Source organism: Condylostylus longicornis, unplaced genomic scaffold (assembly GCF_029603195.1).
Source record: "Condylostylus longicornis isolate FDR11 unplaced genomic scaffold, ASM2960319v2 ptg000010l, whole genome shotgun sequence".
In the NCBI taxonomy this organism is placed as follows: Eukaryota; Metazoa; Arthropoda; class Insecta; order Diptera; family Dolichopodidae; genus Condylostylus; species Condylostylus longicornis.
The window spans coordinates 17,908,628-17,923,947 of record NW_026577979.1 but is presented as its reverse complement, the minus strand read 5'-3'; the positions used below and the strand labels follow the sequence as shown (position 1 = coordinate 17,923,947).

At 25.4% G+C, this 15,320-nt stretch overlaps 2 protein-coding genes across 2 annotated transcripts; both read left to right on the top strand.

Moving 5' to 3' along the window:
* Positions 1 to 660: 660 nt before the first annotated feature.
* On the top strand, positions 661 to 2,178 carry LOC129619080 (AH receptor-interacting protein). The gene is made up of 4 exons (XM_055534162.1): positions 661 to 817; positions 964 to 1,140; positions 1,194 to 1,543; positions 1,621 to 2,178. Exons 1-4 carry the CDS (start codon positions 731 to 733, stop codon positions 1,961 to 1,963), a joined length of 957 nt encoding a protein of 318 aa, XP_055390137.1. The 5' UTR covers positions 661 to 730; the 3' UTR covers positions 1,964 to 2,178.
* Positions 2,179 to 4,341: 2,163 nt separating this feature from the next.
* On the top strand, positions 4,342 to 15,320 carry LOC129618959 (A-kinase anchor protein 1, mitochondrial). Its single transcript, XM_055533999.1, has 4 exons — positions 4,342 to 5,513; positions 13,023 to 13,413; positions 13,484 to 13,617; positions 14,447 to 15,320. Exons 1-4 carry the CDS (start codon positions 4,482 to 4,484, stop codon positions 14,504 to 14,506), a joined length of 1,617 nt encoding a protein of 538 aa, XP_055389974.1. The 5' UTR covers positions 4,342 to 4,481; the 3' UTR covers positions 14,507 to 15,320.

Below are 15,320 nucleotides of genomic sequence, written 5' to 3'. Positions count from 1 at the left end.
ATATACATACATACATGTATACATACATGTTAACATGTAGGTACATATTTTTCAAAATTGATTCTACGATTAAAAATGTAACTTTTAACGAAACTTTGTCCATTGGTGATCACATTTGAATATCAAATTTGCACTCAAAATAAACTAATAAAAAAATTATGTTAATTATAAATGTAACGAAACTCTTTCAATCTTTAGATGTGTTACAACTCTTAAACGGGGCCGACTGAATTTTTCAAATTGTAATTTACTACACATACACATGCATACACGTATGTCCATATATTATACTCTTATTCATATCAAATTACGCCCAAAACATATTTAAAATAAATAGTACCCCTATCTGGTATCTGGTATTAAAATTTATCATTTTCACTTATTTTTTTCATAAAGTTTTCACTTATTTTAAGTCTGTCTGGTAAAACTTTCTTATACCAGACAGATTTAATATGTACTCACCTACATACATGTTAAAAATTCAAAAACCTCGCTCAGAAAAGCGATTTCGCAAATCAATTATCGCTTCATGTTGTTTCTTTGTTTAAATCGTAAATTTATATGTCATTTAAAAGTGCTGAAATCGTAAATTGGATTGTCAATTTAAATTTCTGACATTACCAATCTGACATTTACTAAACATTTTTTTATAAAAATAAAGATAAAATAATATTAACAATTGTTATTTAATTTTGTTATAATAGATCGTAGATCTCATTTAGTTCTCAAAATGAATTCCAAAGAATTAACGCCATTAATTAAAAAAGAAATTTTATACGTAGGAAAGGAATACATTCCTTTAACTCCTGGAACGAGGGTAAGTTGTGCGTTCTTACTGTAACGTTCATTAGGTATGTACCTACCTAATATGTATATAATTCCAAATTAAATAAAATGCAATAAGATTTTTAACTTATTAATATGATTTATTTATTTTATTATTGATATATATTTAACATTAAGGTTAAATTTCATTTTCAAACTAGAAGATGTGACAATAAAAAGCTATTAGACGATAGTCGTAAAATAGATCAACCTATGAAATTAGTTTTAGGTAAAAAATTTAAATTAGAAGTATGGGAGGTTGCCGTCCAGAAAATGGCCTTAAATGAGGTAGCAAAATTCACTGTTGACAAATCGGTAATAAATTTGTTAATTACTATAAGAAAGAATCATTTAAATTCTCATTTTAGTTGGTTACCCAATATCCGTTTATCTCAAAAACATTAAGAGATGTTAACAAAAAAGTTGAAGAAAGAAGACATTGTTGTGGTATGACATTACAAAACGAAGGAATCGGGTACGAAGATTTGGATGAATTATTTGCAAACCCTTGTGACCTAGAATTCACTATTGAATTGATATCTATTGAGTTGCCAGAACAATATCAGAAAGAACGATGGCAAATGACAGATGATGAAAAATTAACAGCAATCAAGGACCTAAGAGAAAAAGGAAATGATTTATACAAAACCAAAGACATAAAAAATGCTCAAGATTGTTACATGCAAGCTTTGGGTATGATTGAACAATTGATGCTTAAGTAAGGAATTATAAACTTTTGGTGTACATGCAAGTACATATACATATTGCACTATCAAAACTATTTTATTTTTCAAGGGAAAAACCACATGATACAGAATGGCTTGAGTTAGCTGAAATGAAGGTTCCACTTTTACTAAATTTTTCCCAATGTCGCCTTATAGATAATGACTATTATGCTGTAATTGAACACTGCAATGAGGTTTTACAGTTGGATCCTAATAATGTAAAAGCCTTGTTTCGTCGCGGTAAAGCCCATTTGGGCGTATGGAATCCAGACCTAGCAAAGAAAGATTTACAAAAAGCAGCTGAACTTGATCCGGTACTTAAAAATGTTGTGGCCAAAGAATTAAATAATCTTGCTGCACAACAGAGAAAGCGAGATGAAGAAGATAGAAAAGAATTAAAAAAATTATTTTAGTGTTATTGTTGATAGTTTAGCTATGTAGTTAGTTTCTTATTTTTTATTTATATACACATACATGCTTATCTACATAATATTTGGAATATGTAAGTATGTAACGTTTGGCAGATAAATGTATAAGTACAAAATTAGTTCTTATAATCGTGTGCAATTTGTATATTTGCTTGTTTTCTTATTTTAAGAATATATAAATGTAATTTATGTTAAACGGACATGAAGCATAGTAATTATTTCTTCCTTTGTTATTCTTTAAGCACATACATATAATATTTTTTTATACAAGTGCATGTATACAACTATAATAAATATGTGTGTATATAAAAAGTTATGTTTAACTGTCAAGTTTACATACTTTTGGTTTAGAGGACTTTGACAAACTACATAATCTTATTTTCGAAACCAATCACACATCTTAAATTTTAAAGATTTCAAACTTTGCATTTTAACTGAAAGCTCGGTGCCTTCCTATTCTAAACATTATTTTTTGATTGAGGGGTAATTAATTCTACTTTAAGTAAACTTGAATTGAAAATATGCACGCATGTCGTTTCTATTTATTAAGGCCTACCGACATTATTGGTTTGCTATACTTCTTTTGCCGAGGTCATTATATGTAATATTAATAGGCAATTCCTTTTTTAGTACACGAATTTAATGAAGTGCGCCTATAACAAGTGATTTTTTTTAATTATTTTGCGAAAACTACAGTTAATGCGAATTTCTTCATTCGCCGAATTTGAGCTTAGCTCAGTTATTTCGTTTCGATCTAATATTTCTAACGCATCTTGTTTTACTACACTTAATTTGAATTTTTATGACAAAAAAACTGTGTAATTCTAAACCTCCGTACTAAGTGTAAAAACAAAGCGAAAAACGACGAACGAATTTCATTGTAAACACACGACGACAGCGAAATGAGTTGTTCAGTGCCTTGAATATAATTTCACACATGCATGGAGACAGATAATATAAAGAACAAATCGCCAACGGCAAAATATCCTTTTAGGCTATCACTGCCATTGATTAAATTTCCGGCTGTAATCTCGTTTCATTCTACCCAGTGCCATTTATATAAGTAGCGTAATTTACATGAATTTTGACATTTCGCCGCGGAAAAAGGCTCTTATTCTGTTTTCACGTTAATTTTGAATTTACTTCCAATGAATCCAGCTCATCACAGTTGTTATTTTAAACCAAAAAAATAAGAAAAATGATATTTTCGGCAATATATTATGCTGTTAACATTTTAATTTATATAAAAAAATCAAGAATTATTTATTTTTAACCTTTTTTTTATTTTCAAAATGTCAAAGTAGTTGCTCAAAACAAATTAACAATAAACTGACAAGTTTTCCATTGCATTAATAATGTTTTTGTAGATTTGCAACTTTCTTGCCGGCAACTTGCTAAGACTATTGATTACTTTAATGATAGCCATTGAGATCCAAATACTCTTTTTTAGTGAAGTGTCATCCGAAATATCTGAGTTTCTAAGTAAAAACGGAACAGTTTTGGTCTCAAGGTTTTTACATTTTAATTAATTTTTATTGATCGAATTTCAAAACAGTTCAATGGGATTCAAATTAGTTCAAAACTATTTTATGTCTAAGCCTCGAGTCGTACAGTTTGACAGGCATTCAACATTAGAAAATAAAACAATTTTGAAGAGTTGCTTTGAAGTTTAATCTTTATTTCGTACATCCTTATATGATTACATTGAAGCATAATTTTTTTTTCGCAACTGTCAAATTTTGAAACGCATTTTTGGGATTTATTATTCAAGCCTAATTTCTCGTTTTTTCTATAAATAGAGTTTACCAGTACTGTCATTTTAAGTGTTTCTTAATAACATAATATATTAAAGTAGTTGACAGAAACCGTCACATTTTCATGTAACAATAAAGATTATAATTAAGTGACTAACATCAGCTTTTTTTCTGAGTATTAAATCACCTAATAATAGTAATATACGTAGACTCAATAAAGCTCGATATTATTGTAGTAAAAACCAACTAATTCGTATGTTCGTGTCTATAATAAAGTTTTTTATGTTTTTACGATATCACTACCTCCTAATAATTCGAAATAACAAATACTTGAATGTCTAGTCGAATTTGTAACCTTAAATTACAATTAATATATTCTCGTTCAATTTTTTATTTTATCATTAAACATTTATATGAAATCAAAACGTGAACGTAAAATTAAAAATTTTAAAATTAAATTCACGTCAATAGCGTTTTGCTTGTTGGAAACTAAATGTTTATTGGGTCAACAGCTGAGCACATGTTATTTGCTGAAAGAAGAAAACAGAAAACAAAATAAAAACAGCAACGCAAACAATCTCTATTCAGCCCATCGTCGCCGTAATTTTATTTTCAGCCAGCTGTGTAAAAGTTGTGAAGTCTTCACTAAAAGCAAAACACGTGTTGAGTTTTAAAAAATAATTTTTAAAATTATATATTAATTGTTTAAAATTCATTTGAAGTTAAAAATAATTATAAAAATTGAGAAAATGGTATCCAGAAAAATTATTATGTATATTTCAGTACCAGGGTTGGCATTAATTTATGGAATATACTTGTATCGTCGGCGTAAATCAGACGACAACCTAAAAAAATTATCAAATGGTAAAATATCTAAACATAATCAAAATCAGCAGCAGCTAAAGAATTCATCATCCAAATTTAATATTGATAATGATGATGATGAAGAAAAATTAAATGGTGTAGATGGTGGCAAATCAGTTAATATTGCTAAAAAAATGAATAGTCCAACTGAAAATAGTGAATTATGTAGATCAGCTCCAATATCAATATATTCAAATAATAATTTATTAAATGGTATTAAACCATTAGATCATATTAATGATGAAGATGAAGATAATGATAATTTTATTATATCTGCATCATCGTGCAGTTTTACACCATCAACTGTACGTCTACCAGGTACACCTAGAAAACTAACAGCAACAAGAAGATGCAATATTAATGATAGCAAAACTGAAGTTGTTAAAGCTTCACCAATATTTAAAATGTCTAATTTTGATGAGTCTAGTTTAATAGTTGATGAATATAATAATAATAATTGTAATGATTATGATGATTGTTCAACAAATTCATCAAGTACTATAAATAATAACAATAGCAATAATAATAGAAAATGTCTATTAAGCAATTCAACATCATCACCGGATTATAATTATCAATCATCATTAGAAAGTCCATCAATTTCTTCATCAGATAAAAATATTAAATATGAATTTCTATTACCAAATAAATTTATTGGTAAATTCTATGGTAAAAATAAAAAAAATTTGAATAGAATTAAATCACAAACTGGGACATCAATTATCATTAAAAAGCATACATTTTGTGATGATTATAAAGTATGCGTTATAACTGGTTCCCAAAGTGAAGTTTATTCAGCATTAACATTAATACGTAAAATATTGCCAAAGAAGCAATTCCCGAATTTAACATTAAAACGGATTAGTGCATTAACAACAGATCAAATTGTACAATTACCACCAGAAAATTATTTACAGGTAAATTTTTTTTCTAATTTTCAAGTTTAACAGAATTTTTTAAAGAATTTTTAAAAGGAAATGAAAAAAATTTTGCTTTGGTTTTGTTTGGTTATGTTGTAAACTTTTTATACTTAGATTGAAAAGCCGTATGGTATCTATAACCTATGTACGTGTCAAACAGCTGATAACAATCTTAACCTTTTTAAAATATATCTGTACTTATGTATGTACATATTACTCAATATAAATGTTGTTTATGTACATAAATAATATATCTATTTATTAAAAACAAAATTAAAATGTTGCAAATAAAATATTTGATAAGAAATATTTACGGGTTTTTGTGTAAATAAGATCGCGTAGAAGAGAATTATTTATTTGTTTTTATAAAAATGCATAGACACATGCACATATACTTCACCTACTTATTTCGAAATTGTTTTTATTGACAATTAATAGGAAGTATTTAATTAATTATTATTAACGAATTATAAGTAGAAAGGTGGTAGTTATAGATACCTTACTCTATATACAATTATCTAAGTATATTGGCACTTAAATAGGTTCATTTTTATGATACTAATACGTTACATTGAACAACATTGAAATGTTTGCTATTTATAAACCTAAAACGCAAAATCAAATCGGGTGAGATTCAAGTTAATTTGAAATTTTACTATATAAAAAGATTAAACAAAGCGATGACATATTTAAGAAACTTTTCAATATTATCTAATATAAAAGCTATAAATTCTTTCAATTAAAAGTTTCAAGAGGTATTGGAATAAAATGATTAAATGTATTTGAAAAATTTCGTCATGTTAGTAAAAGCAAAAATATTTTGTTTTTCGGCGTTACTTTCTACCCATACCAATATAGAATTCGAGCAAAATGAATGCGTATAAATGTATGTAATATAAGGGCATAATGCATTTATAATAGACGGTCGAATATCAACGCTTATCGACGGTCGAATATCACCGATGGGTATATATACATATACTGTTGCCAAAGGTAAAAATACTGTTCATATAACTAGAAACTGCCGAGTATAAATATTTTCTAACTATATGTATTTATATAAATTTTCTCAAGAAAAATGAATTGTTGGTCCTAATACGCTTAATTGGTCCTTAATACGTGTGTATTATGACTAATAACCTACCTAAACGAAAGCTTTTTATAGAAAATTTTCTTTTTGAAATGTCTAATATTTTTAGAAAAAAATATTTTAGTTGGAAAATTTTTTACAAATAATCATGCACGTGTACAAATATAAATACATATTTGAATAATTGATTCGCTTTTAGTAAACTCTTCTATTTTATTTGATTTTTATCATAAAATAAGTTATCAGTATGAGAGGGATTTAATGAGTTATCTACTGAAAATTTATTGTTTATTTGATTTCTAATAATTATTAGGTACTGTTTCCATATACTGTCTACATAGTGCAAAGACTACACTATCATCTACACTCACCTTTATATCATGACTGTTTGCACGTTAGGCTGAAATTTTATAATGTTTTTCAGACTTTACGTCAAAATTTAGCGATTTGCTACAAAAATTTTAACAAAAATGAATATCAGCTGATTGCTGATCAAAACTTTAAAAAAAATTTGATTTTCTGAATTTTACTTTCAAATTCCCATTATTTGTCATCAGACAAAGTCTGATGTCAAACAAAGTTTACATGTGCGACCTTAATTAGATTCAAATGATATCTAAGATTTTGTCGTATATATAAACATTACCTTAGGCTTAAATATTTTATTAGTAAATAGTTACATAAATACTAGTACACTCATCCCTTGTTTTACGGAACTAATATGGTCCGGAAATGTCGAATTTCGTAAATCGGATCTTTTTAATTACGTTACGTTACAACATTGGAGTACATATTCATACATAATCACAATGGTTTTTATGTATCTACATATTATTTAGCATATATGTAAGAATGTATATTTAAAAAAATTCCTAGAAAAATTATTCGTAAATCGATTTTTTTTTTCGTAAAAGGAGACTTTGGCTTAATTTTTAAATTCCGTAAAACCAAAATTCCGTATAACGAGCTTTCGTTAAGCGAGGGATGAGTGTAGTTAACAATTTTTTTCAACATCAAATTTGATTTAAAATAACTATAATTTTATTTATGGTTTCTAATTGCGCACTTTAAAAATATTAATAATTATTTGCCTTGCGAATTACCTGTATAAAATTAACATAGTTTACAAATATATATTTGTATCATAATTACATATATTTTATATACAAACACATATATTTTACAAAATACAAATTCATATATTATTGAATAATTTATAAGTTTTGTGAATTTTATTTTGAAATTCTTATATTAGGTTTTTTTTGGAAAATTTTAGGTGCAATTTTGATTTTTAACACCGATAAATAATTTCCTATATTTACTTTTAATCTTACCCTTTTCAAATTGAAATACTTAAATCTCTAAAGCTTTCTAAATCAAAACAAGTACCAACGAATTTATTTAATATAACAGACGCAACAAACAAATATTTAAATACGTATAAAAGATATTTATTTTTATACCAAAAGTTGTTTAAAAATAATCACGCATCTCTTAAATTTTATTAGTCATTAACAAGTGGGATGAAAAAGAATTGTTTTTTTTTTTTTTTATTGATTTGAGTAAATTAAAATTTGGATTATTTAATTATAAAATTTAGAAAATGATAATTTGAAATTTTAAATAAAATAATTATGTTGAAATATTTAATTAATGCTTTATTGCTATATTCTTTAATTATTTCAATTTCTAATAAAATTTTTTTTAAATTATAACGAGAACTTTGGTTGTCAGATAAAAATTTTCAAAAATACGTGCATCAGGGAAAATTTCTTAATCTTAATACATTTTTTTTACTATAAATTAAATGAAAAACTAAAACAATATAGACAAAAAAAAACATTAAGACTTATTAATTTTCTTTCTATTTCAGAAAGAAAATGTTTGGAATTAATCAATAATAAATTTCTTAAATATTTATCTGCTCCCCATTAGAAATTTTTAGCACTTTTCCAAAAAAATTTTGAAAAAAAATGCTTATTAGTTTCACTCTGTCCTTCCGTCCGTGGACACTTTTTTTGTTTAGAAAACTTCTACACCCTTGAAGATAGAAAGCTGAAATTTAATACGTACATAGATCTTTGCTAGAAATTAATTTCTATAGAACAAAATTTTTACCTCCCCCCCTCTAGAAGTTATACTCCCCCAAAACCCTAAAAATGGCCTTTTTTAACTATTTGTTACAATGAAACCGTAAGACAGAAAAACAAAATGGCCGTTCAAATTAACCGTTATCTAAAGTCCTTTTTTTCCCAATTTTTGATTTAATTTTTCTTCTAGACCCCAGCCTGTAGAAGCTTAAAATTTTAAGCGCTTTTAGATATTAGCAAATAAGGTAAGTGTAGCTAATACTGACAGTGGCGGTAATACTGACATATATGAGGTATTTTATAATTATTAAGAGATTTTCTCTATACAACATATATATATATTTTTATTTCTAGATTAATTCAAATTATCGCAATACTTCCTTTTATTTAGTTTTGAAATAACTCCAAAATATTGAACATAAATCAGTTTTGTTTCCATAGACATAGCAATGGTGGGTTGAATTGGAGAATTTCTTATACTTTTTGCTTAATTTTTCCGATTTTGTTTTTATTGCTTTTTGACTTATTTGAGGGTTAAAAATATATGTATTTATATTAAATTAAATATTTTGATTATTTTTTATCTTATTTTATAAGTAATTCGGAGTAAAAACATTAAATAAATAAGAATTTTAACAAATAATTTCTGTCAGTATTAGAAACATCTAAAATTCGACCATGCTTCTATTACTGACATATGTGTCAGTAATACGTCAAAAATCCGTATTTTTATAAATTACTCCACTTTTAAAATATTTAAATTTTTATTTTCGTATTTATTTAATTAAAATCGAATTTGAATTTTCTTTCTAATGTCCGAATTCTGACACTTAGAATTTACTACAGGTTCGGAGTATTTTACCTTTAAAAACTGGTGTCAGTAATACGATCTAAAGAGGGTCAATATTATGTACAAAATTGTGTCAGTATAAAGTTTTAATTTTGAGATTCATTTTAATTAATTAAAATAATTTCTTTATACTTTAAAATTGTTTTAACTATTTCTGTCGAATGAAAATCGATTACATTTGTGAAAACCTATATCTGACTACGACCGTTTTAGCTTTTTAATAGTGATATTCGTCTATTAAATTGTGTGTCAATATTGTATACAATACTGTCAATAAAACAGTACAATTCGCTTTCTAAAAAAATGCTTTAAAATTAATGTAAACATTAACGTCATAACAAATATTACAACGGAAATGGCCCTCTTTAAATAAGAAAAGTAGCCCTTTTTAATAACCCAAAATGTTGTTCTAAAAATTAACAATGGGTTGCTCTCGTTACGTACTTAATACATAAATAGTCTTTGTTAAAGCAAAAAGCAGCTTTAGAATGATTTCTTATAATTTTGCGTGATATGGTACATCATAGGTACGAGTATTATTTATAAGAATATATTTGCAGCAAATATTACTTATAATACTTTATAAAACATTATGTAATTTCGAATTAGATTTTCATAAATTTCTTTTAAAAATTTTTATTTATTCATTGTTGCATATTAAGACTACTAGTAAAAGTACATTCTACAGTAATAATAAATTCAAATCAGCTGAATTTCACATATTTTTACCTTTAATTCAATAAAAAATATGTTTTTATTTTTTGTTTGAATTATATTTTGATTCATTTTTAATTTTTTTTTTGAAATAAGATGAAACATCCGTAGAAATCTAAATTATTATTCCATTTTTATTGAATATTATCATTTTAACCATTTTAACCATTATTCATATATAGAATATAGATTACAGCATATGAAACTACATTGTCAGTATTAAGAACACAAACTGTCAGTAATAGACACAAACATTTGCGGATATGTCAATATTAGGAACATTTTTTCTTTTCATCTTTAATCGAAAAATTATGAATTAAAAAATATTTTGATTAAATAATTTTATAAAAAACATTATTCTCAATTATCCAAATTATTCAAAAAATCGGAAACACGATCACTTGTTGTGTCCCACATATAAAATATCTCACGCCAAAGTTGAATTTGTTGCGAAATATGTCAGTAATAGGGACACTTACCTTAGTTCACTTCGTTTGAAGAAAATTTTTTTCCATCTCCACCCCCTCTCAAGTTATCGCCTCTTGAAATTTGTAAAATTTGAATTTTTGACACCTTATATTTCCGAAACCGCAAGCTTTTTCAAATTTCTATAAAAACAAAAAGCTAACGGTAAATTCCATGACATTAAAAAATATAATTATTTTTCTCAACTCACACAATTAACCCTTAAAATCGAGCATTGTGTTAACCCCACTTTATACTAATTTTTGCTTTATTTCAAAGACTGCATAAATCGTTCATCCTAAATATATGCAATCCTAGAAATAGTTTTGTATATGAATGAAAATAATTTTAATATTGTGATAGGTATACATAGACTGTATTTAAAAGCAGAATTTTCACTTGTTGAAGGAAAAAGTGCTACAATACAAACCATTGGTTTGAGTCAACTTTATTAAAATTTTTAATCGTGTTTTTTAATTGATTTAATTTTTTTTTATTATTTCAGCGTTTCCAAATTAAAACATACATAATTATAAAAATCCTTCCACATCAAATTGTAATTGTGTTTAATGAGAACTATTGTTTCTATATTTTTCAAAGTAAGTCGATTCCTCTCATTTCTTCAAGCGTGTAAAATAAATAACATTTCGCAAATCGCATTGGTTTTGTAGAAAATACATACGATACGTTTAAAATACGTACATCTGTCAACCCTAGTCAGAACATAAAAAAAATCTTATTTATTAAAAATTTTATGTTTTTATAAACACAATTCATTTTATCTATAAAATTATATTGTATCTACATATTAGAAATTTACGAAAATTATTAAAAAATTTCCAGCTTTTACTCAAAATATAAACTTTTTAGTTTGGAAATTTGGAATACTTTTGTGTACCAACTGTATTAAACAAATTATTACTAAATATGGAACTGAATTAAAAAAAAATGTTCAACAATAACGACCCCTCCTTTATATATATGACGAGCTTCTCTATTCCGTAACGTTGTTCTACAAAAATTCTTTACTTTTCCCTATATTTCTACTCCCGTTCATATTATCTTAGAGTGTTAACTGTCTAAGTTTAAACTTAATTTTTTTTTAAATTTAATTAAATTTAAGTAATTAAATTTTTTTTTTATATAAATTTTCTTAGTAATAAGTATTTCAAACGACGTCAGAAAGTCGAAAAAATACGTCAATAGCAAAATGACACATACAAACATTAATGCGAATACCTACATAAAAATGCGAATACCTATTTTAAACTTTAAAACTAATTGTATTAATTGTATTTTTTAAAAATAATAATAAAGACGATTGTTTTATCAATACGAGATTGGAAGATGCTTGGCCTAGAGGGAAATTTCAATTTACTAAACTTCCTACGAGGGGTAATTTAAACTGGGTCGCTTTCAACAATACTTAATCTGCATTTTGCCTTTCTATTTCTTTATTAAATTTGCAAGCCGGAAGTAACCCAATATCTTTGTGTGTTCTTGCTAGGTAACTTTGCCTCTAATATATTCTGTTAAGAAAGCAAGAAGAATGAAACGCATTGTGCTTGGATTGCTGCAGTTTCTATTTTCAGGGCTTCTCACTTCATTCACCTAGTTAAGGAAAGAATGAAAGTATTCTTTTCTATCAAAAACTGCCTAATTTAGTAGTTATGCTCGCTCTATGTGCAGTCGACCTAAATTTCTATGTCAAGGAACAATCTTGACATCCATTTATTCTTTACATTACACCAAAATTTGCATTATTGCAATATCTCTTTCGCTATTGTTACTTGGCTGCCTTTTCTTGAGTGTGTCTAACATGTTTTCTTCCATTCTAGCTCTAGAAAGTCAATTGGGATTATTATCGCCGTCTTTCCCGAAATCGTACGGTACGACCGCGTAGCCCGCAAAACTTCTTTGTGCTTTGTGGATACTAAACGTTTTCAGCAGCAGAATGATAAACAGAAAGGTCTTTTAGATATTTTTTATTACACCTTTTAATTGATTAATGACTGCTGCCGGTTTATCTACCGTATGAATAATAAGTTTCCAGAAGGTTAACCTTATTTCCATCTTTAAGATGGAAATAGGGTTAACCTTATTTCCATAAGACCAAAAACTTAAGAAAAGCCTATAACTTCTCGTGTCCAATAATAGCAAAAATTAGGTAAATTATTAAACTAAGTTATATGAGTTTTTCAAATTGAAATTAACTAAATTCAAAATCATGCACTATAAACTTTCTTTGTTTGAAAACAATATTAATAAAATTAAATTTTTTGCAATTTCTTTTTTAGTTAAATTTAGTTGAGGGTATTAATAATGATGTTACTGTAGTCACAGTTACTGCCGAAAGTGATTTACTTACATTATTTGTACAGCAACCTTTACATCCATCTCATCCATTTTTATCAGTTTTGCAATCGTATTTATGCTGTATATATAATGAAATAAATGCACCATATTTACCTCAACTTAAAGAAAATGCTATTTGCGTTGGCCGAATTAACAACAATTGGTATAGATTGCAAATAGTGCAAGTTTTTCGTGGTTTTTGTTTCGCAAAATTTGTTGATCATGGTGGTTTTACCCAAATTTATAATGAAGATTTAAGACAAATTAGGCAAGATTTGCTTTCAATACCATTCCAAGCAATTGACTGTTGTTTATCCAACTTACGTCCAATTGGTAAGAATATTTTAATAATTTTATTTTCAACATAATTTAAAAAAAAAATTTATTTCTATGTAATTTGTAGGCGATGCATGGGGTGTTGATGTACCAGCAATGATTTTAACTTTGACTAATAATATGATATTGCAAGCTCAAGTTGTTGGATATACTGAAGATAATATACCAGAAATTTATCTTTTTGCTGTACTTGGAGGAAAGGTATAAAGTTTATATTTTATTATTTATTCTATAATTTGGAATTGAAAAAAGGTTTGCATTTGTTTGAAACAACGTTATACAAATGTATAATTTTATTAATATTCTAAAATAATGAAAACTTTCTTTAATTCGAGAAGCCGATATGGTTTATGTTTTGTTCTTTTATATCAAGGAAGAAAATCAAGTTCTATAAAAGAAATTTTTATTATTTTAAAATAATATAAATATTGAAAATTCAGAAAAATTATCAATATATTTAATAAATATTCCAGACAAATAATTTTAATACATTTTAATTAATTAATTCAATATAATTTTACTTTAAATAATTTTATTATGAAAAGTGTATCAAAAATGCTCAAAAATGGAAATTTATGATTGTAATGAAATAAATTATGAATAAAGAATAGAATTAAAGAAAATATGATTTTAAAATATGTTTCCCCCACAATTTGGGCGCAAAAATTAAAAGAACACTGTTTATAAGTTATAAAATCTTAAAATTTAAATTTATACGCATATTAAAACAATTTTACATATTGTTTTTTATTATAAAGCATATAGAACTATGTATGTAATAAATAATGAATAAGCTTAAATATTAGAATAATAATTATTTCTTAATATTGCAGTTTCTTATTACTGCAGTTAAGTACTTATAAAATTATTATTTTATAAGTACTTAACTGCAATTTTTAATATTCATTTCAATTATAACTTAAACTATTGCTATTTTATATAAAAATAAAAACTAAAAAATATTTCTTAATTGTTAATATAAAATTCCATTAATAATTTATTTACTGATTTATTTTAAATGAATTTACAGAGAATATTATTCATCAATAAGGAATTGGTTGCAAGAGAAGTTGCCGTATGGATTGATTAAATTGAATTTATACTGCTGATGTAATAATAAAGGATATAAGATATAGAACTCTAATATTTATGTATACAAAAATGAAAACTCAATTGTTTCAAGATAATATCGCTTAACTTAATTTACGTTATCATTATGTTTTAACTCTTTTTTTACCTTTTTTTTTTGCTTTGCATTAAAAGTATTTTTATTTTTTTCGTATTTTTAAATATTATTCTTTTAATGAATATTTTTAGAACTGAATAATTATAATAAATTTTTACTGAATATTAAGTCAATTTTTTTTCCTTTCACAAACAATTTTAGAAACACGTTTACATATATTAATCTTTTATGTAATGAATAAACTTTAAAATAATATGATTTAAAGCGGAATAAAATTGTTAGAAGCATTGAACCAGAAACATAATGGTTTTCGGTTGGCACAAACTAAATTAAAGAATTTCAAATACTGATAAAACCGTATTTATTAAAAAATTTACAAAATATTTCTTTTTTAACTGAAAATAAATGAAAATCAACCCTCTTTTTTTTATTATTTTTACATAATTTCATATTTTTTATATTTCATGTACTCAAAATTATGTAGCATCATATAATTTTATTATCCATATGCATTTAAATTCATATTTTAGCTTAAAATTTTTATTCTTTGATTTTTAATTAAAAAAAAAACGAGATTTTTCAATTAATTTTTTATCTTAATAAAAATATTGTAGTTGTATGTAGAAATTTATAGTGATTTAGTGATAATAATATAGATTAAATACATATAATACACACGCAATTAAATGAATTCAAAAAAATTATTAAATTAAAAAAA